The sequence below is a fragment of the Rhinolophus sinicus genome, chromosome 7 (genome assembly GCF_057876585.1).
Source record: "Rhinolophus sinicus isolate RSI-liver-muscle chromosome 7, RSI-T2T, whole genome shotgun sequence".
In the NCBI taxonomy this organism is placed as follows: Eukaryota; Metazoa; Chordata; class Mammalia; order Chiroptera; family Rhinolophidae; genus Rhinolophus; species Rhinolophus sinicus.
The window spans coordinates 17,023,564-17,048,009 of NC_142507.1; the positions used below are offsets into that span (position 1 = coordinate 17,023,564).

The window sequence follows — 24,446 nt, forward strand, 5'->3', positions numbered from 1 at the left end:
CAGTTAGGTCAAGCTGGTTCATACTTTTATTCAGGTCTTCTATGTCCTTGCTGATATTCTCTCTCATTGTTCTATCAATCAATTATTGAGTAAGCAGTATCTTAATCTGTGATGGACTTGGGGTTTTTAAATTCTTTTTACAGTTCTGTCGGTTTTTGATTCATGGATTTTTGAAGCTCTGTTACTAAATGCATAAATATTTAGCTTGTTCTGTTCTCTTAATGAATTGACTCCTTTATCGTATGAAATAACCTTCTTTACCACTGACAGTATTCTTTGGACTCAAATCTACTTTGACTTTACTATAGGCACTCCAGGTTTCTTTTGGTATTAGTATTAGAATGGCACGCCATTTTTCTTTCATTTGCTTTTAACTTTTTTGTATCTTTATATTTGAAGTACATTTTTGTAGTCAGCACATAGTTAGATCTTCAAGCTGAATTTCATTCTAGCTGAAATTCTTTGGCTTTTAATTAAGATATATAATTGTAATTTATATTTAATGTGGTTATTGATGTGATTAGGTTTAAATCTATCTTTTGCTGTATGTTTTCTGTCACATCTCTGACTTGTTGCATTTTTTTTCTCTATCTCTGCCTTCTTTTGTAATAATTGAATAGTTTTACATTCCATTTTATCTCCTTTTTTGGGTTACCAGCTATAACGCTTTGATTGTTTTTTTTGTTGTTGTTGTTTTTTTGTTTTTTGTTTTTTGTTTTGTTTTTTTTTTAGTGATTTACTTTAGTGATTGCTTTAGGGTTTGAGTAGAATCCTTAACTTAATCACAGTCTACCTTCAAGTGATGTTATACCACTTCTTGTATACTATATAAAACCTTACAATAATATACTTCCACTTTTCCTGTTCGAATTTGTGCTATTATTGTCATACATTTTACTTTTACTCTAAAGCCTATATATTATTATTTTTGTTTAAACAATTAATTTTATTTAAAATAACTATCTTTTAGAGATTTAAATAAGAAGAAAGAAAACACATATTAACCCATGTAGTTATTAGGTTTGTGCAAAAGTAATTGTGATTTAAAAGGTTAAAAATAATTGCAAAAACCTCAATTACTTTTGCACCAACCTAATACCATTCTCAGTCCTTTCCTTTTTGGTATAGACCTATATTCCCATCTATTACCATAGATTTGTGCCTTAAGAATGTCATTGAACATATCTTGTAGTGCTGACCAGTTGTTGATGAATTCTTGCAGTGTTTGTATGTCTGAAAAAGTCTTTATTTCTCCTTTGTTTTGGAAGATACTTTGGTGGGTATAGAATTCCGAGCTGACACTTTCTGCCAGAACTTTAAAAATATTGCTCCACTCTTTTCTCCATTCTATTTTTTTCTAATAAGAAATCTGTGCTCATCCTTATTTTTGTTTCCCTGTATATAGCATGCCTATTCTTTCTATCAACATTTAGAATTTTCTTTTTTTACTGGTTTTGAGAAATTTGATTTTTCTCTCTCTCAGGAATCACTGTGCTTCACTGTCTGATGTACAGTGTCTTGCAAACCATTGTTTCATATATGACATGGAAGTATTTAGAAATTTTATTTCATTTTTAAAGTATGCTCTCAACCTTAGTTTTTTGCAGATAACATCCCCTTCTTCTTTGTGGTTATTTCCTCTACTTTTATTTCAGAAAGGGAATGGCTTTATTTTTCAATATATATGATTATAGGTTTATGTCTCTGTTACTGATCCATATTTACTTTTCTCTGTAATGAAAACCTGGTCATTTAAACATGTATTTTCCAGTTGTTAAAATGTCCAAAATAGTTTACCTGTCACTTTATCATTATGCTATTGCCCAAGTAAACTCAAGTGTTTATCATTCATCGGAGACCCAGATCTTTACAGTTGGGTTGCTAAGAAAGTTTGTGGTCATCTTATCATACCTACCACCATTCCTACAAACCTAGATTAATAAATTCTGTAACATCAGGTTTTTATTTTTTGTCACACAGAGAGAAACTCTAAAGGCATTCTTGGGGTTTTTCTCATTGCAATGATCAAATTATATTTAAAGATTTCCACCTGGGTTTGGTGAAATCTCAGATAATGTCTAAAAGAATAGAAGTCAGATGTAACTTTTGTCTTAAAAGGTGTAATAGTCAAAAACAGCCAGTATCAATACTGACAAATAGCAATCAAACATAGATCCTTGTTGGGGCAGCCAGATGGCTCAGTTGGTTAGGGTCGCAGGTTCGATTCCCACATGGGCCAGTGAGCTGCACCCTCTACAACTAGATTGAAGACAACAAACTGCCTCTGAGCTTCCGGAGGGGCGACTGGATGGTTCAGTTGGTTAGAGTGTGAGCTCCAATTCCTGCTTTAGGATGGTGGGTTACTCCCCCTGCAACTAAAGACTGAAAACTCTGGCTGGACTTGTAGCTGAGCTGCACCCTCCACAACTAGATTGAAGGACAACGACTTACAGCTGAGGGGCCCTGGAGAAACACACTGTTCCCCAAGATTCCCCAATAAAAAAAAAAAAAACAAACAAAAAAACATAGATCCTTGTTGACATCTGAACAATCAAATAAAAAAATAAGGTAGCATTAAGAACTAAGCTTACAAATACCTGAATTATTCTACTGATCTTTAAATACATCTGAGATGTTGCAGAGCAAAGTTACCTCCCTCCCGCCCCCATGATTCTTATTTGATAGTGCTTGAGAATGTCTGTTTCATTGCAGATTCCATTGGTGATACCGATTTATATCCAGGCTTGGAAATTACTGTTTTATTTGACATTACTGGGAAATCAGTATTTCATAGAAACAGATACTGAAAGTTGACTTTAAATAACCTTCAAGCACCATTTAAACAAAATTAACAGAATTTGGTAGATACTTTTCTAAAATACTTTTTATGCATCTCCACCTTTTTAAATTGTATGCTCCGCATAATTTAACTTTCTTTGGCCATTGGACACTGTAATGCCCATTTTAATGAATATGAGTAATTGTGCAGGGACACCTTTTGGGGCTGCTGAAGTGCATAGCACTATTTCGCTCTATACCATTGCACCCAGATTGCAGTGCTGTTTGAGCTGGGTTCATTTCTGGTGAGTTTTCTGTCTTTCTTACTTCCGTCTATCAGCTTTTGTTTCCTGCTGCTGAGTGTATATCTGATTCCAACAGCTCTCATTTCCTCTTTCTGTTACTTATAATGAATTAAGGACTAGAGAACCAGAAGGCCAAGATTGTTAGAACTGTATCTAAAGTAAAATTGGGGGAAGCTGGCTGTTCTCTCATGGAACAGCGCACATGGAGATGAAATTCATAATGTCGGAAGCAGCTGCTGGTAAGCCTGTGGATTGCCTTGGCACTGACGGGGTTTCTGTTATGTATAGAAAACACATCACTTAGTGTCTCTGAAATTTCTAATTTAACATATGGGGTCACATCTGTTAAAGGATTATTACTCTAGAAAGGGAGTGATGTATAATTTATTAAAATAAGCCTATGGGGACACAGCGAACCGCATTTAATAAACTGGTATACTTGCTGGCACCATTGAATGCTCCCAGCTGAATCCTGCATTAGTTCAAAACAATTGCCCTTTATATAACGTTTACTGTGTTGTATGAGTGTCTCTCAGCTGAAAAATATTTATGCTAACTGTTTGGTTTAAGCTTTGAATATTGAACTCCTGGTGGTACGTAGCAGACATGTAATTCTGAAGAGAGCAGAAGTCTGTTATTCCATATCTGCAGGAGGCAAAGCAAGTGCACACCACCTTGCTTCCCGCCAGTCTGCAGTCAAGGCTGGCGAGTAAGAGGATCTCCCCAGAGCTGCCCCGATTACCTCTTCTCCCAGGACTATGGACCTGCAAGGTGGATAGCATCACAGGAAGTAGCCTCGGAAGGTTCTTTTTGGATCAAACACATTAATTTTCCATTCTCACAGTCTTAATACAAAGACTCCTGCCAGAAGCACTCGTGTGGCTGTCTGCTGATTGGGTTTTCTCAGTAGCAAATGACATGACTCTCTCTCAACATGGTAGCAGACCCCAGAGTGAAGCCTAGCAATGGAATAACTTGCACAATTCTCACTTTTAAATGAAAGAGAAAACAACAGAGGGCTCCTACCCCCTCCCCTTGCCTACGCCTTTAAGGAACCCTGGTAGATACAGGTTTGCTTTCCCTGTACCCAGCAGATAGAATTTTATTTAAAATCCTAGTACGTGATTCTTGAAGTTTTGAATGTTTTGTACTATTATTTCCTTCTTTTTTATTATTTGCCTTAATTTATAGATTTCCTCACTGACAGACAAATTTAATGTAGAGATCATTTTTTTTAATATTGAAATCTGTCATAGATTTTAAAAAGAAAAGCAAAATTAGCTTCCAATTCTAATATAGGAAAATTAAAATATGTAACAGAGCCTGTCTTGGGTTAACTGTTAACAAACATGAATAATATTGCAATAAAAGCATGACATGATTATTTCAGCTTCAGGCCACATCTCAGATATAATGCACATTTTTCTTTAACATCTTATTTTGGTCTTACTTTTTCTGCCCTTAAATCATTTTGCTTTTTAGATTATTTTTTCATCAGATTCCACCTTTGGATACCTATAACAAAAAGCAATCTTTCACATTTTATGTGGTTCTGCTTGAAAACAGACAGGAGGGTTGGGGAACAAGGGAAGAAAAGCGTGGCCCCTTAGCTCCTTAGTCCTTTGTTAACTCAGGAAAACAAACCGGAAGGAGGTATGATGCGGCAAGCTCATTAGTTGCCCAAAATCTCTGCCAGAGAAATATTTGACCGTACAGCAAATCTGGTATCTTAACAACAATGAAAATTAATTCCTCAAATATTTGCTAATAAGGTATGTCATACACATCTTCAATTTAATTAAACAGGAGAGTTTTAAAGTAATTAAAAATAGGGTATTATAGATGGAATGCATGACTAACATTTACATATTTCATGCTTCTTTGTGTTGAGTGGGTGGGGGGTCAGATATTATCCTCATTTCATGGAAGTCACCTAAGACGGGCAGAACTGGGGTTCACACCCGGACCTCCAGCCTCTATACCCTCTGATCTCCCTGCTAAACCTGGTGTCTCCATGTAACGTGTAAACTCTGGGTCTTCAAATACAGGATGAAGATAAATTACTGGGCTGTTTAACTACCTTTATCCTTTGAGACAAGTAGTACAAAGTTCAGCTCCTTCCTTTACACAACATAATACTTACACTAATACTAAATTCCACCCTGTCATCACTGTCAAAGCCCTTAGGGACACCCAAGTTTCTTAATTTCTGGGCCAGATGCTAGCGACATGACAAAACATTGGAGTTGAGACAACCCTAAGCTCCGGTCTTGGCTTCTACTGTGTACAGCTTGTGCAGCCTGAGTGAGTTACACATGTCTATCAGAGAGTGATAAAAAAATATCAACTATTATCATCAGCAGATAATTTGATAAGGCGTTAAACAGCGGTTCAGAACATAAAACAAGCTTCTTTGTGGTTTCTATGTTCTAAAATTATGCTGAACTTTGCAGTCCAAGAACTTACTAGTTAGCTGTGTCTACTCCTCTGCCATTTGTGATCTAAATTGCTAAATATACTGAAAAACTAAAATGAAATAATTACTAGTGTTTTCTATAAAATTTTCAGTGGGGATTGTCTCACATATACCTTGTTTCTTTTTCTTATTCCCATTGATACTTTTTGGATTAGACCTTCTTTATAAAGCAAGCTATTCTCGGTTCACTCTCTGTCTTGGTTGCTTATAATTTTCTGATTTTTTTAAGCAGCTGATATACCTAAATTATAAATCAACATGGCCCTATCCCCTTCTAGAATGTCTTGATTCATTCATGTTTGCATACATTCATATGTTCAGAAACATTTATTGAAGACTGTCTGTCGGACAGGCCATGTGCTAAATGCTGGAAATAAATTATGAGGAAGACACAGTTCTTTTCTCACAAAAATTAACATGACTTCAAGGCATGGGGGTGGGGAGGCAGCAGGAAGCAAGCACACACTATATATATATACAAGCAACTTAAACACAGCTTGAAAAGTTTACTCTTTCTAGAAACAATGTTATATGAGGTGGTTTGTTTTTTCTTTCTTTTTTTGGCATGAAGATATCTCACATAATAATAGAAATTGCATTTAAACTCGGTCTCGGAAGTTGAAATACAGAGAGTAATCTTTGATAGAAATAGAGGGAAGTATTTTCTAGGCAAAGAAAACACCGTGAGAAAAGTCACAGAAGTGTTCAAGTTCATAACATATTTGAGAGGCTGTATAAAGAAATGTAAACTGCTTTATAGGTAAGTAATAGGAGATGCAAATAGAGACTAGGGGCCAATTTATGAAAGACAGTAAAGCTGGTTCAAGGAAACACAATTGTGAAAGAACTCAAGATATACGTTATTTCCCTTGAATAAATACAGGGGGTGCCAAAAAAAATACACATTTTAAGAAAGGAAAATTGTATTAAAATTGTAATACTCAGCATATACCGATAACAAGAGATGAAGACAAGTCACATTTGACTTCTGCAATTACAAGAGGTGCCCAAAGTGGTTACCATCAGCGTCCAGACACTTCTGATTATGGTGAACTACTGCTTAAGCAACGTTGACCAAAGTGTCCACTTGTATACATTTTTTTGGCACCCCTGTTATACAGCATTTAATGTGAGTTTGAGTTTGGAGAAATTCTCACTTTCTCTCTCTGTCTCTCATTAAATTAAAGTCTTTAATTAACTATACAAAACTGTATCAAAAGCAAAAGAGCAGCCCAGGGCAAGAACAGATACCATGACCCTCAGCATGGGCGTCCAGAAGCCCTCCTCTGTGCAGGGGTGGAGAGCTTTAGCTGCCCACTCTGTGTCTTGCATGTTTTCAAAAGCTCGATTTTTGCTATTGTAGTTGGGGTGTACATCTTCTCTCAACAAAACTTATACCCCTTAAACGTGCACTTTGGTCCTCTCCTGGCTCTTGCAGCAGGCTCAGCATCACTAGGGCCACATACTCAGGTGTGGGGAGAAAGCAAGTCAGTGCCCGGGGTCCCTGAGCAATGTCTCCACCCTGAGTTTTCCAAAATTCTGGAAAGTCTGGACTCCCATAATAAGAACATTTACATATATGGCCCCTCCTCCAAGCGAAAGGAAATTTTTAGCCTTTTACTTACTAGAAAAATAACTCGTAATGAAAGTACAAGTTCCCAATTGTGATTGAATTGCAAAGTAAATACTCTTTCCTCTGCCTGGACTGCTACCTCTCTTTGGGTCCTTGGTATACTTAAGTCCTCAGTTTCCCTCCTTCCTCCCAAATCGATTAGTACCACTTGGGTCCACCCTTGTACACATTCCTCTAAAGGGGAATTATCCATTTATATCTTTCTCCCCTTAAGACTGTAGCCTCCTTGAGGAAGGTTCTGTTGAATTCCCAGCACCTAGTACAATCCTTGGAACACAGTGGCAAATAGTTGAATGAATGAATGAATGAATGAATGAATGAATGAATGAATGAATGAAGTCAGTGAACAAGGTTGGTCTTGAGCCAAATCCTGTCGCTCTATAGTTACACACTGAAGAACAGAGATGGTTTGGTGTAGTTCAAGAGTAGTCAACAATTAGAGAGAGAGAGAGAGAGAGAGAGAGAGAGAGAGGATGGATGCTCGGAGAGTTGAATGAATGACAAGGAAGGGGGGCATTCAAAAGCAGAAAAGGTATCTGAGATAATAAATAAGGAAAATATGCAGATGTCATTGGAGGCCTAGTTAGGTAGGTCTAGAAGAGCATTTTTTTTCTTCTTTTTTTGTGCCGGGTGAATTTGAATTACCTCCTGATGGGTTCATGGAGGGAGGGACTAAAAACCAGACTGAATTTCATTTTTTAAAGTATGATGTTTTTATGCCCAAATGTTTTTCATACTGTTATGCCTCTAATAAGAGTCTTCATTGAGAATCATGCGACTTGTCTCTTCCTTATAACTTTTTTGTTAAGTCAGTGGTGAGGTATAATTTACTTATATACAGTAAATCAAAACTATATGTATCTGAGTGTGCATTGATGAATTTTGACACAGGCATAGGCATCTAGATACAGTGTATCCACCACAAGTAATATACAGGACTTTGTGTCCCCAGAATTCTCTTGTATCCTTTGTAATCAACCCCTTTCCCCACCCCCAGCCTCTGAAACCACTTATCTGTTTTCTTTCTCTACAGTTTTTCCTTTTCCAAAATGCTGTGTAAGGTGAATCACCCAGTCAGTAGTCTTTTGAATATGGCCTCTTTCATTTAACATAATGCATTTGAGATGTAGCCATGTTGTTGCGTGTTTGGCATTATGGCTGAGGAGTATTCCATTGTATTGCTATACCACACATTGTCTATTCACCACTTGATAGACATTTGGGTTTTTTCTACTCTGGGCTCTTACGAACAGAGCTGCAGTGAATATGCATGTATGGGTCTTTGTGTGGATGTACATATATTTTCATGTCCCTTGGGTAGGTAACCAGGAGCAGGATTGCTTGGATGGCATTCTAAGGAATTTGTTTTCATTTGGTATGTTGGAGAGATCCATGGGTGTATTTTAAGCAGTGGAGTGACATGGACAGATTGTGTTTCAGAAAGATCCAGAGGACAGTAGGGCATGGGGACAGATGGGAAGCAAGGAAACTGGTTAGGAAATTGTTGCTTTCTGTCCACGTTATGGCAGAGCCTGCCATTTTTGTTACTCTCTTCAAAGGAACAGGTCTATGACATAGAATCATAAAAAGATTCTGTTTTTATTGGTGGTCAGCTTCTCCCCATGGACCATAATATAAAAATACCCTCCATGGAATAAGTGGAAATCAAAGGGAATCACCATTAATTTTTATATGATCTAAGGATACTATGGATACTATGCCATAGTATCATTAGTGATTTTCTCATGCCTTTAATTATTTTATTTTCCTTCTTTTCCTTTTTATTTACTCTTTAACCTTTCAACTATGGCATGGCAAGGGAAATAAAGGTTTCAAATGAAGCTGGGTTTTTTTTGTTTTTTTTTCCTTCTTTGTGGTTTTGGATAAGGATAAAACATTTGTAATGGTAGCAATTTTTAAAAACTACAAAGTTTAATATAGCATGCAGAGCTTCCTCCTAAACCATTTTTCAAAATCCACATTCAACAAAATTTAACCTTCCAGTACCTTCTAGGTCTACTTTGAAAGACTATTAACATGAATTAAATCAACTGAAACTTAGGAGCACAGGATTTCCCACTTCAAAGAGGTTTTAAGAGAACCAGCCCATTTCACGCATTTGTACATGAGAAAACTGAGGCCCAAAGGACTAGAGAGAGTGCTGCCCAGTCCTGTCACAACCAGGAGAACCCACTGTCACGTCAGCGACAGGCTGTATGCGGGACCCTGTATCTCCCCAGAACAAGGAGGAAGAGATCTGTGGTTTGCTTTTTTTTACAATGGGGAAGATTGCCTTAGACTTTTTATACATTTAAAAATAAAAATGGCCATCATACAACAAAACTTGAATTTCAAAGAGAAGAACAAGAGTTAGGAGCTATTAAATGGGAAGATATATGAAAAGATGAGAGTAATTTGTTAGTATGAGGTTGGCGCAAAAGTAATTGCGATTTTTGGTATTATTTTTAACCATTTAAACCTCAATTAGCTTTGCACCAACCTAATCATAGGTGTTATGCGATTTTTTAAAATACTTTTTCTATTTTTTTGATGATATTGGAAATTTTTGACCCTAAGGTACTTAATCAAGCCATGTAATGAGCATGTTATTTTAATATTGACTCTTTTACATGTCCTGAAAACTGCCAACAGTTTTTTTTTTTTTTCTTCTTGTAAATAAATCTCATGTTAGCTTGAACTGTATAACATGGGAGCTGTATTTAGGAAAACCGATGATGCTAGCAGTAAAACCCTCTACTGAGATGCACGCCAAGCTTCCCTGGTCCCACTGGCATTTTGCTGACAGACACTTCTGCAAAACCAAAATGAGCAATTGAGAGACATAAGCCGGTGCAAGATACTAACTCCCACCCCTACAAATCCACATCTCAGTCAAATGTCAATTCATTTTCCGTATCTTCAGCATGTACACTAACCCATAATGACGTGCAGTTGAAAATGCCCGTTATTCACTATTTTTTCAGGCTCTGCTTTAGACGTTTGTGTTTTTCAACAATAGAGGGCCTGAGGGCTTAGGGAAGGGAAAAGAGGAAAGTGGAATAAACGAAAGAGCACAGCAATTTTTAAAATGCACCAGGAATGAAATAAAGGAAAGGTGATCAGAGTGTCAGATTTTTACTGGTGAGAGCTAAATTAAAGAATGGGGCTGAGATGAGCAGGAATAATATGCTTCTTAATATTGAGCCCCAAATTAGACACCCCGCCCGCACCAGGGGGCGTGGAACAGCTCTCCTTCTCGCATGTGGGGCCCTCCCTGTAGGATGGCCAGTGCAGTGTGTGTGCTCCTGGGGGAGGAGACGCAGTGAGACAGCTACACAAGCTTGGCTCTCCCCAGCTCAGTAATCAGATAAGTCACACCATCTCCCCTGCGGGGACCTAGGCAGGAGGCTAAGAATTTCTAGGAAACCTCCCTCCTTTTGAAACCATATTAGTCGGAAATAAGTGTCCCCTTCTTCCTGTGTGGATGAGACAAGGAGGTGTCAAGGGACTAACCTTTTAGAATCTCAGTGCCGACACCTGTGAAGTTCAAGTTCTTGTGTCCAGGAAGTTGAGAGAATAAAAGGAGACATATGTAAAGCACCGGCTATGGAGACTGGCCGGCGGGCACAGAGTGAATGCCGAAAAATAGTAGCAATTCCATTCAGTGTTCATTCGGGTAATTTCACATGGCCCTTCTTTGCCCTGTTTTACTTGTGTTCTCCAAGTGGTTTGTGATTTGGATAACCAGATAAATGTGGCATCATCCTCTGAAATAGGGTAAATAAATGGAAGAACCGATTCGTGAGGAATAGAGAATTCCATTTCTGACCTACTGAGCTTGAGGCGCCTCTGCCAGAAAATCAGACACTTGGATTTATGATTTTTGTAATGCAGGAGAAAGTTAATTAGTTAATTTGTAGCTCAGTTTTGGAATTAAGCAGGGAAAGCCCTTTAAAGGGCTGAAGACTGACCTTGAAGAGTACAAGGTCCCAGGGATCGGCAGAGGGCAGGAGCCAGAGGAGACAGGAAAGAAATGGAGAGGCCAGAGGCTAAAGAGGAAAACGAGGACAGCGGGCAACACAAAAGTCAAGGAGAGTGACGGTTGCAGGAAGGAAGGAGGAGTCAATTATGTCAGATGCTGCAGCAGGATCAGGTAGGATAGGAAGAAAAGGGAACAGTCATTCTTGCCCAGAAGGCCATAGGCATTATTAGCTCTCAGGTAGGGAGCCCTTACTATATGCCAGGCACTGTGCTATTTGATCACGACTTAATTCTCAAAGCCACCACCCCCTTATAGATTAGGGAAGTGAGGGTCTCAAAAGCCTAGTACTAGCTTGGCTTAGGTCACAGGGATGTGTGTGGAGGGATGTCACCTTTAGAAGGAGAGCCCCTCCTCCTTTGTGACAGGATAGAGCAAAAACAATTGAATTTGTAGGCTTAATGTCAGACCACTGAGGAAGTTCTCTTCTGACTGTTCTCATTTCTCACTATTCCTCCCACTCCTCCCTGTTCCCCACCACCATTCCCCTTCTCTGTCTGGAACTTCTGGCTTCTTCCCCTTCAAGGTTCCGCCCTTCTCATTCTCCTGAGGGGTGGGGGGCGGAGAGAGAGAGAGAAAAAGACAGAAGAGAGATGGGGGAGGAGAGGAGAGGAGGGGAGGGGAGGGGAGGGGAGGGGAGGGGAGGGGAGGGGAGGGGAGGGGAGGGGAGGGGAGGAGAGGAGAGGAGGGGAGGGGAGAGGCGAGGCGAGGCGAGGCGAAAGAAACTGACCACTTGCATAAGTTATATGTGGAGACACTTTATAAAGAGTGTGCTTTTGAGCTAGTTGTTGAAGATTGGGCATATTTTCAACTGATGACAGTAAGGACCAGGCCATTTTATTTGGAGAAAGTAGCATCAGAAAAGGCACAAAGCTGTCTGGGGGCCATGGGGCAGTCACTTTTGCTGAAGTCTGGGCTGTGGCCGGAGTGATAGATCCATGATGTCACGGAAGGCCTTGAGTACTAGGCTAAGAAATTCTATTTACTTGATTCCCTTGAGAGTAGCTTCATATTTTCATCTTTATCTGATCAGAAACAGTAAACATATATTCAAAAACTCTTAGAAGCAGTTTTTAGAACTCTTATCATAAGAGTTTAGAAATCATACCTACCATTTTCATTCTAGAAAGTAGGTCAGTATCCTGAAAATTTCAGGATACCAGTATTCACCCAGTCCCCTGTGAACACCTTTGAACATGTAAGGAAGGGCCGCATTGCTGACTGTCCTACTGGGGGTGGCTGAGGGGTGGGGAGGTGAGCCAGGAGTGTGCTTGCTCCTCAGTTGTAATGTGGGACCAATGCTAGGTTTCTCATTACTTGTAAATCACTATTCATAATGACTATTTCTAGATAAAAATAAAATAAAAAATAAAAACCTCTTTTTTCTTTCAGTTAAGAAAAAGAAGCCTAAACTATTAAATAAATTTGATAAGACTATTAAAGCTGAACTTGATGCTGCAGAAAAACTCCGTAAAAGGGTAGGTCGATGTTTTTGTTTTGCGCACATATGTGCAACGGTTTAGTTGTTAAATAAACTCGGGCATTACTCTTGATTTATTATTTTTTTTAATTGTTGAGAAATAATCTTTGAGTAGAGTGGATTTTTCCCCAGGGACATCAGCATTCCCCATGAAATGAATCAAATGAAAAGAAAAATTGCAGCTGTAACAGCTGAAGAGAAATAGAATTTACCTTCAGGTCACCTGCCTGGGAGTCAGCCCACTTCCATCTCATTCTAGTTATATGGCTTTGGGCAAATCACTTGGCCGTTTTGAACCTCAGTGTTCTTATTTAGAAAAAATAAGAATAAGAATAATTCTGTGTCTTATTTGGTTTTTGTAAAGATCTAATGAGATTTGAAAAAAAATCATCAACTCTGTCAAGTACCATACAAGTGGAGGTTTTAACTTTATAGCACCTCAGTCCAAAACAAGAAAACAGGTAAGTTCAGTACACAGGATAGTTACTGTTAGGTGAAATAACATTAGATTTAACATTCTTCTTACTTGAGGTTAAACTTAGGCACCTCCAGTTTTCAGGGTGACTTTTGTGTTTTGCTCTGTCATCAGTTAATTTGAAATATTATTTGCATTTGTTTCTAGATATTATAATTTTTGAAAACAGTGGATTAACACTAGATGAAGTTGTTTGCTCTCTTGATTTGGTCACATTCTTCTAATTACCAGGCCAAATATTTATTATTATGCACTTAATAATACATTATTATGTATTTAATAACATGTATTATTAAATACATCTTCATTTAATCAGCTACCTGTTCTTCAGGGAAATTTCTCTTCTCTGTACTTGAATTTGTACTCTGCTTAATGCTCATTAGTTTTCCTGTAATATGCTTTTTTTTTTTTAATCAGTAGATGTTGGCTGCAAAAAAAAGGGGGGGGGGGCTGTAAATAAATAAATAAGCAACAACAGTAAAAAAAAAAAAAAAAGAACACAACCCAACTTAGGAACTAAAGTGGGACAGAAATGTGCTTCCCAGACATTTATTGGAAATGTACCAGCAGCCACGACGGCTTCTGTACTAGCCTTAGACAAGGTTCCCAGCTACTACAATAAAAATGTAGTAACTCCAAAGAATGTTGCCACAAAGTCATTGTTCACTAAATTAACCACACAGAATGATTTCTGAGTCTGTCTTACTCAACTTTATAAAATTAAGCCATCCACTATTTGTAGGAAATTTGCATTTCTTAGTCGAAGTGAAGCAGAACTCTTCTTTTTCTGTCACCTTGTTCGGCGTTCTCCACTTTCTCTGTACTAAATGCCTTATATGAAAATGTGGAATACCAATTTCACAGGTGACTTTTGGGATAAAGAACAAATGAACAGCTTTACAGATGGATTTTTTAATGTAATTATAATGAATTATAAAGAAGGGCTCAGTTATCGAGGGGCACATAAGTCAGTGGGACATAAAAGTGCTAGAACAATCCATGGAGTATTCTCTGGTTCTTTCTTATTTAGAGAAATTACGATGTTTTCCTTAAGGAGCACCCTGAATCTATAACAGGGTAAATAAAAGACGAAGAAATTTCCACAAAGGCAATTCCTGCTTCTGAAACAACAGGAAGCCAAATTATTGACTGAATCATCAGCATAATGAAGTCTTTATGGTTGTTTTTATAGCTGGTATTTTCAAATGATGCAACTGACTGCATGGAAAAGCGAGGCCATGCTAAGGCATGTCCTACGCAGAAGACGTCCAATCTCAGTTCACGTCCTAGCTTCAAACACTGTGCTACACGGAAGTACGAGGTCACTTTATTGTTTCTTCAGAAATGTATAGATCAGATCATATTTCAATGATCTGTTTTATAAAAATATTTATTGTTTGAAACTCCTTTTTGCCCCCAGAAAAAGGATTTGAGATTATATATTAACATATTTGTTTATTTGTTGGAATCATTTATTATTATTGTTGTATTATAAGTGACCGAAGGAGAGAGAAAGGAAAACCTGACGCCAGAGTAAGTCGGCCCACGAAAGTTCAGACGGCAGGCCCTAAGCAGTGCTAGCAATGAGGTAAACTGTTGACATCACGCTGTAAGATGAAGCGTGTTCATCAGAAGAGCTGTTCTGCCCCAAGTCCAGAGAGAGACTTCCTGCTGGTCTTCATACGGGCACCCCTGTGGGCTGCACAGCCTCCATAACATCAGGCCAGCAGATTCTATGTCTGCAGCGTGTGTCTTAAGGTCCTGTTGCCACTGGCCTCAGGCCAAAACAGTGGGGCCCAAGGACATGTCTCTCCAGAGAACTGTCTTGGTCCATAGAATAAATCTAAGCTATGAAGGACTGATGATTTTCAGGCAGTTTTTCACAAGCATTGTATCTTGCAGTTGAGTTTTTTTAATAAGACTCTCACAGTAGTGTTAAAAGCTATATTCTCTAATTAGAACCTGGGGAAGGGAAATCTCTTCAGGCTAAAAGCAAAAACATTTACTTTGCCAGATGGTCCCTTAAGAAAGCCACATGGCTTCTGTCTTGAGGGGATCCAAAGGATGCCGAGGAGAGAGTCAAAATACTCCTTTTTTTTTCTTTTTTTTTTTTTTTTTATAACCTTGATGCCCAACTTAGGGAGTATCAAGTAGAAACAAAATACAATGCAAATTTGTAATGAATATTGTTATTCCTGCGTGTTTCACAAAAACAGCCTCAACATTTGCAATTTTAAGTTGCACAGGCATGTGGTAGGCTGGAAATGGTCCCTCAAAAGATATCCATGTCCTAATGTATTTTAGGAATCTATAAACGTTACTGTATTTGGAGAAAGGAACTTTGCAGGTATGATTGAGATAAGGGTCTTAAGATGGGCAGTTATGCTGAGCTATCCAGTTGGGCCCTAAATGCAATCGTGTTTCCTTATAAGAAAGAGGCAGAGGGAAATTTGATAGAAACAAAAAAGGAGAAGGCACACACACAGGGGAGCAGGCAACACGAAGACTCAAGTGAAGACTGGAGTGATGCATCCACCATTCAAGAAACACTGTTGGGAGGCAAGGAAGAGAGTCTCCCCTGGAGTCTCTGGAGGAAGCAAGGCTCTGCCGACATCTTGGTTTCAGCCCAGTGAAGCTGATGTAGATTTCTGTTCTCCAAAACTGGGAGAGAATAAATGTCTGTTGTTTTAAGCCACCGGTGGAGTTTATGGTAATTTGTTATAGCAGCCACAGGAAATTAATGCAGGGAAGTTAGAAGAAAGTCACACAGAAGAAGATATTTACCATGACTTCATCCCTTAAAATCATTCACAGAAGAAATAAAATAGTGGTTTTAAAAACTATTATCCAAAATATACCAGAAGAAAAAAAAAAAAAACTTAAAATTCAACAATAAGAAAACAAACAACTTCAGTAAAAAATGAGCCAAAGACCTTAGCAGACCCCTGACCAAAGAAGACATACAGATGGCAGATAAGCATATGGACAGATGCTCATGTGTCATCAGGGAAATGCAAATTAAAACAGCCCTGAGATACCTCCACACACCTATTAAAATGGCCAAAATCCAGAACACTGACAACACCAAATGCTGGTGAGAGTGTGGAGCAACAAGAATTGCCATTCATTGCTGGTGGGAATGCAAAATGGTGCAGCCACTTTGGGAGACAGTTCGGTGGCTTCTTACAAAACTAAACATGATCCAGAAATCCTGCTCTTTGGTATTTACCCAAAGGAACTGAAAACTTATGGCCACATGAAAACCTGTGCATGGGTGTTTATAGCAGCTTTGTTCATAGTTGCCAAAACTTGGAAGCAACCAAGGCATCCTTCAGTAGGTGAATGAATAAACTGGTACATCCAGACAATGAAATATTACTCATCACTAAAAAGAAATGAGCTATCAGACCATGAAAAGACATGGAGGAAACTTAAGTGCATATTACTCCGTGAAAGAAGCTAATCTGAAAAGGCTGCCTACTATATGATTACAACTGTGTGACATTCTGGAAAGCGCAAAACTGTGGAAACAGTAAAAGGATCATTGGTTGTCAGGAATGAGTGGTGGGTGGGGGTGGGGAGGGATGAATAGATGAAAAACAGGATTTTTAGGGCAGTGAAACTACTCTATGATACCAAAATGGTAGCTACAGCCCGTATGCGATTGTCTAAACCCATAGGATGTACAACACCAAGAGTGAACTTTAAAATAAACCGGGAACTTTGGGTGAAGATGATGTGTCAATGTAGGTTCTCTGATCGTAACCAATGTACCGCTCTGGCATGGGATGTTGCTTATGGGGGAAGCTGTGCTTACGTTGGGGTAGCAGGTGTATGCAAAACCTCTATGCTTTCCTCTCAATTTTCCTCTGAACCTAAAACTACTCTAAAAAAGGTTAATATTGTGAGAGGGACAGCATGTTTTAAATCAAGCTACAATTATTTCTGACAATAAATATAACTTAGAGAATGTTCCTGGCTTGATTTATCTCTACATCCAAGTCCTCATTCACTCTGCATTAACCTGCCTGTCAGGTAAGGGACTTACCTGGGACGGGCCCCAGTGTCTACATGCATTTTATGTATGTTGTCAGATTGACCTTTACAGCAACCCCGCAGGGTAGTCAAGGACCCTCATTATCCCCATCTGACAGATGAGGCACCTAAGGCAAAGTCATGAGTAACTTGCCACCGGTGACACACCTGCTAAGTGGGGGACCCCAGACTCTCAGCACTCAGCCTGGCTCCAGATGCTGTGCGCGGAACCACTACAATACGCGTATATTTTCCACCAGCCCCTCAGCACCACTCCTGGGCCTCCAAGAAGGAAAAGAAAACCTCCTTCTTTGATGATATCTGGCTAAAGGAATGATTTTAAGGAACTTTGATATGGATGTTGCCTGACTCCTCTCTCTTTAGTGAAGTCTTTCGGAAGTAGGTGTAAAGCACAGTTGCGTAGTGCTGTACAGTTTGCTTTGCACGGCCACACGTGAGGTCAGCTTTGTTGTGTGGAAACTCATTCGGTGAGGGTCCACACCTATAAGCCACCGTGAGCTTGCACGTACATGCAGAACAAATGGATTTACCAATTTATAGGGAGCTGAGGATGTGGGAAAGTCAACGCAGAACATCTGTCTCTAGCCCATGGCTCCGAATATCCTCGACCTGCAGGCACCCATTAGAAACCAGGAGACGCGTTTCAGCCTGTGGAATGGCACTGATGGAGTGATGTGGCCCTCCCACGTTTACCTGTCGCACGTCCTCTGTTCCTTTCTACACTGATGGTCAAACACCTATCAGAGGTGCGCAGACCATCTTCTTAGGGCCGCGTGTGAGCTCTGGGATGGGTCACGGGACACAGAGGCCATGAGGTGCTCCAGGCAACCAGCTGAGTCAACCCTCACGTCCAGCGGGTGACAGGAACCGTGGCCAAGTGGCCCTCTCATCCTGCATGCTTATTCCTCACCGTTTGAACTGGCACTTCAGGCTTCTCATCACAGGCCCCACATCCTAGCTGCCAGCAGTATTTTTACCTCAACTTAAAAACCTAAATATTTTCTTTAAGAATGTGTGTAGGAACTGAGCATATATAGGAAGAATGCACTGTCTTTACTGAAGACTCATATGACGTCATTTGTCAGGTTTATGTCTTTTAAGAAATAAAGCATATCGACGTTCATTCCTGGTTTTATGTTTCCCTAATACAGTTAATTATTTTGAACCTTACGTAAAACTGTCTTTGGATTCAGAATGGAGTCCAGGAAATTTCAACAAAATTTCTTGGTAAATATTAAAAAGCCATATTGAATAGCATGCATTTGAACTTACTGTATTTATTGTATTTATGTTATTGTCTCTTCCTAACAGGGAAAAATTGAGGAAGCAGTGGCCGCGTTTGAAGGACTAGTTCGCAAATACCCTCAGAGTCCCCGGGCGAGATACGGGAGGGCACAGGTATTCTGAAACCCTTCTGCTTGGATAACTGGCTTTGCCTTCCATGTGTTCTGTGTAATTGGAGTTTTCACTGCCCACTCTGCATTTTCTTTTTCCTTTCTAACTTCTATACAGAATCAATTTCTCATGCCTATGCATAAACTCAAGCAAGAAACACTGTTTCAAATAAGACAATTGATTATTGCTATTGTGTACTGATGAATTTAGTAACATTTTCCTGCGCCCCTCCACGTGGCTTCTCTCTGGTCCTGAAAAGAAAGTAAAGAATAACACTTTTGTCAGTAATTTCTCATTCCATTTAGACCCACCATAGAATTTTCACGTTAGGCTCCTTAGAGCTTTAAGAACCTCAGTTTTATAACTAGAGGTTGCAAGTATGCTTAGGAAAGACTTTTTAAAAATATAAGTGTTTTCCATAGTTTCTTTCAATAGACTCATTTCTCACCAGCTACCTTCTCCCTACCTCCCGCTCCCATCACCTCCTTTTTTATCTGACTTTCTCCGTTTCCCAGCTCCTCCTTTCATGGAGCCTTTCCACACTCGTCTGTAGCTTCATGTACCCACCATGTACCACATCTGTTTCGTGAATACTCTAGAGGTCTCTGTCCTTGTGGGTCTTATTTTACAGTGGAAGATATTTTAAAAGTTACTCAAAAAATATTGAATGAAAGCGCACTATATGCCAGGCCCTGTCCAAGACACAGCAGATGTAGCCATCAACAAAACGTATGGAGTTTTCATTGTCATGGTGAAGACAGTGCATGAGGCAAATAAGAAATGTATGCTTGCCAATGGTAAATGCTGAGGAGAAGCAACGTAAGGCAGAGTGCACTCATCGGGCGTGTGAGGGACGGGAAATACTGGCTAGGGTGGTGGGGGAAGGTCTACTGACAATGTGACATTTGAGCAAAGCCCTGAAAGTCTTTATAAATGAATATATATATTTAAAGAATATTATCAAATGTTCAATAGACTAGATCATCTTGCATAATATGACATAAAGAAAAGGTAATGAAATCAAGAACATACCTATTAAGATTTTTTGGCTGCAGATAATGTGATTGAGAATGAAGGGGGACAGCACTTTAGATAATGTTACCGGAAAAGGCCTCTTTAGGGAGGTGACAAGTAGCTGAGATGTGACAAGGTTGTGGCAGGAGATGTCCAGGCAGAGGGAGCAGCAGGGCAAAGGCCGTGACGCAGGGAAACAATGTTGCCGTAAGAAGCTTGAGGACAGAAAGAAGGGCTGCTCAGGGACAGTGAGTAGGTAAGTTAGGCCAGGCCTCACGGAGTGCGTTCTGTATGTGCGGGGAAGCCATTGGGGCGTTTGTGCAAGGGTGTGAGCGTCTGATGGTTGGTTGGTTGGTTTTCATAAAGTTTGCTTTGGTCACTGGGTGGAGAATGGGTTATGGGGCAAAAGTAGAAGCAAGAATAGGACACCATAGCAAGGGCAGTGAGGATGCGGTCTTTAGACTGTGGTCATGGCCCTGGAGACGGGGGAAGTGGGCAGACGGCAGAGCCAGAGGGACCTGATGATGGCTTAGCGGTAAGGCCAGAGAAAGGGAAGACCCCAGGGGACTCCCCGGCTTTAGGTTTGGCCCGCTGAGGAGAGGATAGTGCCAGGAACTGACCAGGGGGAGTGGTAGAGGAAAGGTGTGGGGAACTGCCAAGTCAGGAGTTTGATTTTGGTCCTGTTACATTTGTGATGTCCATTAGACATTCCAGTGGCTGTGTCAGGTAGAACATAGATTTATGGAGTCTGGAACTCAGGGTGAAAGCCAGCGCTGACACACAAATGTGTCGGGCAGTAAAGCTCCTGCCTGGTGGAAAACAATAGATGCAGGGCTACAGAAATTTTCCAGACCAAGGAGGAGCTGACAGCACCCCTTTGAAGGGGGTCAGTGCAGTGACTTGTGTGTGACACTCACACAGAAACTAGTGCATCTATAGATAAAACAAGTATATTTTACTCTGAACTAAAGGTGGCAGCCACTCAAGATCCAGATGCTCAAATTCTTCCTACCTCCCATTGAAAACGTATTACATTTTTATTAATTAAATTTTAATGAATTAAGGTTGTGAAAAAGTAATGCAAATAAGTTCCTCTTGTCTGTGGTACAGACCAGGTTTAGCAGAGAGCAACTATATCATTTTCGTAAATTAATTTGATCAGTAATCCTCCCCATTTGCCACATTGTATTGCTATTAAGCCAGAAAAAAATGAGTTTCCAAAAGACCATGCCTATTGAAATAAGTGATGTGCTTTGTCACTAGTATGGACAGTCATTTGATTAAGGAAAGCATATTAACTAGAAAGAATAATGATTGATACAGATGCTAATTTACTTATGGCAGAAATGTTCTGTGCGTTAGAATTTTTTCTTTATATGTGATTATTAATTATGGGTACCAAAATCTAAATAAATGCACTATATTTTGCACAGGGAGATTGCTGTATTTATACTTGTATCCATATTTAACAAGAAGAATTTGAGATTTAGGCCTCAGGCAATATTTTTTGTCTCTAAACTATTATGCTACAAGGTGTTACTGATATTTACATTAATGTACCATAAAGTAAAACTTAATCATGGTAAATTAAATTTTAAGAGTGTAATAAAGGTCATTTAAAATGCATAGGAGTTTTAAAAATAAAAATTCAACAGAAGATGGATTTTAAAGGGAGGAATAAATGATGACCTTTTCATTCTTTGTTAGAAGATTAAATAATTACTTTGGAATTAGCCCAACAAATTTAAAAAATTCATCAACGTTAAGTTAAATACAAATTATAATGCCAATAATTTCTCAAATAACGCTGATATTGTCTCATTCTTTGGATCACTGTGAAAATCAGTTTTGATCAAGTTCTCTGAACATCAGGCACACAATCTTGAATTATAAACTCAATTCACTTTGTTATCTTATACAAACCACTAATGCCTCGGAGGCAGAAAATGACCCATCTTCTGGGAAGGCTGGATGGGTTGAGTCAACAAAAGGCTTTGCGATGGTAATATCCTGCAACAATTGTTCAGTTTCACCTCAAATCATTTTATCTACAGATATTAAACTGATAAAAATCAATCTGTATAATTTTGATGTTCAAAGAAAAGCCTGTCCGTTTCATTCAGGAGATTTTTAAAGAATTATGTGCGTTTTTAATACTGGTATTTTCCCTATTCTGGAAATTGTAAAATGTTTATACTTCATTGAAATGAAGGACCTTGGGATGCGTTGGGAGACAAGGTATATAGATTGTATCATTTTTCTCTCCTTGAAGATTGACAGGGTGAGTTTAGTTAGAGATTTCTGTTCCTGCAAAGAAGAATTATCTTGATAGGCATTTGTCCTTAAACTAATCTTGAAGAGACCCGCCAGTTCCAAGATGTCTTTGGTAGTTTGAAGAGGCTACCAAATGAAGAAGGTGAACTAGATGGTCTCAGAAGGCTCTCAGCTCTTGGACTTGGGCATTCTGTGAAGTCTTCTATAAACCAGCGTGTTTTGGGAGAGTTAACTCTCCATAGCCAAACTCACGACAAACGTGCCTAAACAGAACAGGCATCATATGAATGTAGGAAAAGCCAAACGGTCAGGACGATCGGTATGAGTCATTGACATTGGACTTCCTCTGCTGATAGATAGGTATATTCTGGAGCCCATTAACAGGTTTAAACAGAGAGTTGTATGTTCTGAAGCTTTTCTCTGTCAAGCAAGGGTGAATTGCCCTTTTCCAATCTTTGTCCTATCAATTTATGTCCTGTCAATTTTGCCCAGAAATTTTTGTCCTATCAATTTTCCTTTCTGTCTACTTCTATCTCTACTGCTTCAGTTCTCACCCTCATCATCTTGGGAATCTTGTCCTAATCAATACTTATTAACACGTTATTTTTTGTGTGTTATTTTCTGAAAAGCTTCCAACTGATACATTACAATTTGTGCTGATTCTTACTAATTTTTCACTTTGGGGTAGGGAAAGAGATGCATCATTTTCTTACATGTCCTCAAATGGTGGAGTTATGCTTTATTTTGTGTGCATCTATATGTAAATTACAGCACCCACATTTTTTTAACAAGGTAAACATGTTGAATAGGATATTCTGAGAAAAAAATTATATGTGCCACTTTTAGCATCTAACTAAATGGTAATCATCAAATTATAGTTTACTAAATCTGATGAGATTTTGATGACCATGTTATACATTCTCCTCTCTCTTCCTGTCTCTCGTACAATCTAAGTATCTTGCTTATTTCACTAAGAAAATTGAAGTATCCGCAGAGAACTTCACATGAGCCCACTACTGTGCTGACAACCTACCTACACCTGCGCCCATCTGCTCTTCCTTCCCTCCAGTCAGCGTGGATGGACTGTTCTGGCATCCCTCTCACCTGCTAAAGACATCTTCTAATTTTTGTGTCCCTCTCTGCATCATCAGATTGTCCTCTCTGCTGAATCTTTCACATCAGCTTAGAAACAAGCTGTAATATTGCCACTGTTTAAAAAAACTCTCCCATGTTTCCACTTACTGGCCCATTTCTCTGCTTCCCTTTACAGCAAAACTCCTTAAGAGAGCTGTCTGCACGTCTTTCCCTCTTGTTTTCTCTTGAACCTACTCCCTTCCATTCCGAGTACCCTGTGGCACCATGGAAACGCTCTTGCCAGGACCAGCGAGGCTCCACACTGCCCAAATCAGCATCTCACCCAACCTGGCAGCCGCATCTAATATGATTGCTCATTTGTTCTTGATACTTTCGTCATTTGGCCTCCAGAACACCACTTTTATGGTGTTATATTCTTCTTTTCACCCTCTTTCTCTGTCCTTTTGGCTGGTCCTCCACTGTCTTTCTGACCTCTCGTGGCCTTGAAACATTGCAATTCCTTAGAGTTCTGGTCTTGACCTCTTTTTTTCTCTCTACACCCACAACTGCTTCTAGCTTCTGAGCTTTAAATACCATCTCTGTCTTGACAATCCCCCAATGTGTATCTCTCCCTCTGACCGCTCTCCTGAACCCCAGACTCATATGTGCTCCTTCCTGTCCAATATCTCCACTTGGGTACCCAATAAGCTTAGGGGTTTAATATGTCCGGAACTGGACTCCTGCTTCCATATGCCTGCCGGCCTGCTTCCGCCCTACCTTCCCGTTCTCAGGGAGTGACAGCTCCATCTGGTCATCGCTCGGGCCCAAACCTTGACTTGATCCTTGACTCCTCTCTCTCCCTTTTCTCATTCCCTCCATTCATACCATCTGCAAATTCGTTGGCTCTGACCTTCAAACTATTTCCATAGTCCAACCACTTCTTACCACCTCCATCATTGCTGCCCTAGTCCAAGGCGTCCCTTGTCTGTGAGCCTGCGGGGACATGCTACCTGGGCTGTCTGCTTCTCCCCCACCCACCTCGGTCTGTTCTCCATACACCACCAGCGTGATCCTTTCGGCACATACGTCAGATCATGTTAAAACCCCCAGAGTCTTTCCATCTCACATAGTTAGTGTAGGAGAATTGGCAGTAGCTTACCAGGGTCTTCGTCACCTGACGCTCCCCATCATTTCCTCCCAGCTCCCCTCCTCCACCAGCCTTTTCTCTGTTTCATGGCCCTCGGTCTTGCTGTTCTGTCTGCCTGGGATGTACTTCCCCAATAGTCTCCTGTCTTGCTCCCTTACTTCTTGCAGGCCCTCCTTCATCATCCTGATTAAACTAGCATCTTCCCTACCACCCCACTCCCAGCATTCCTAAGCGTGCTTTCTTTTTATTCACAGCATTTATGGCTATCAGACACATGGTACTCTTATTTGTATATTGTGT

General features: G+C 39.7%; 1 protein-coding gene across 4 annotated transcripts in view; it reads left to right on the top strand.

Moving 5' to 3' along the window:
- ASPH (aspartate beta-hydroxylase) overlaps positions 1-24,446 on the top strand; it is a 196,583-nt gene that overhangs the window by 116,133 nt on the left and 56,004 nt on the right. For all 4 annotated transcript variants that reach the window (XM_074318815.2, XM_019752429.3, XM_088799408.1 and 1 more), the window contains 2 exons: positions 12,624-12,709; positions 18,554-18,640. In XM_074318815.2, the coding sequence (XP_074174916.2) occupies positions 12,624-12,709; positions 18,554-18,640 (173 nt within the window). The remainder of the gene's footprint in view (positions 1-12,623; positions 12,710-18,553; positions 18,641-24,446) is intronic.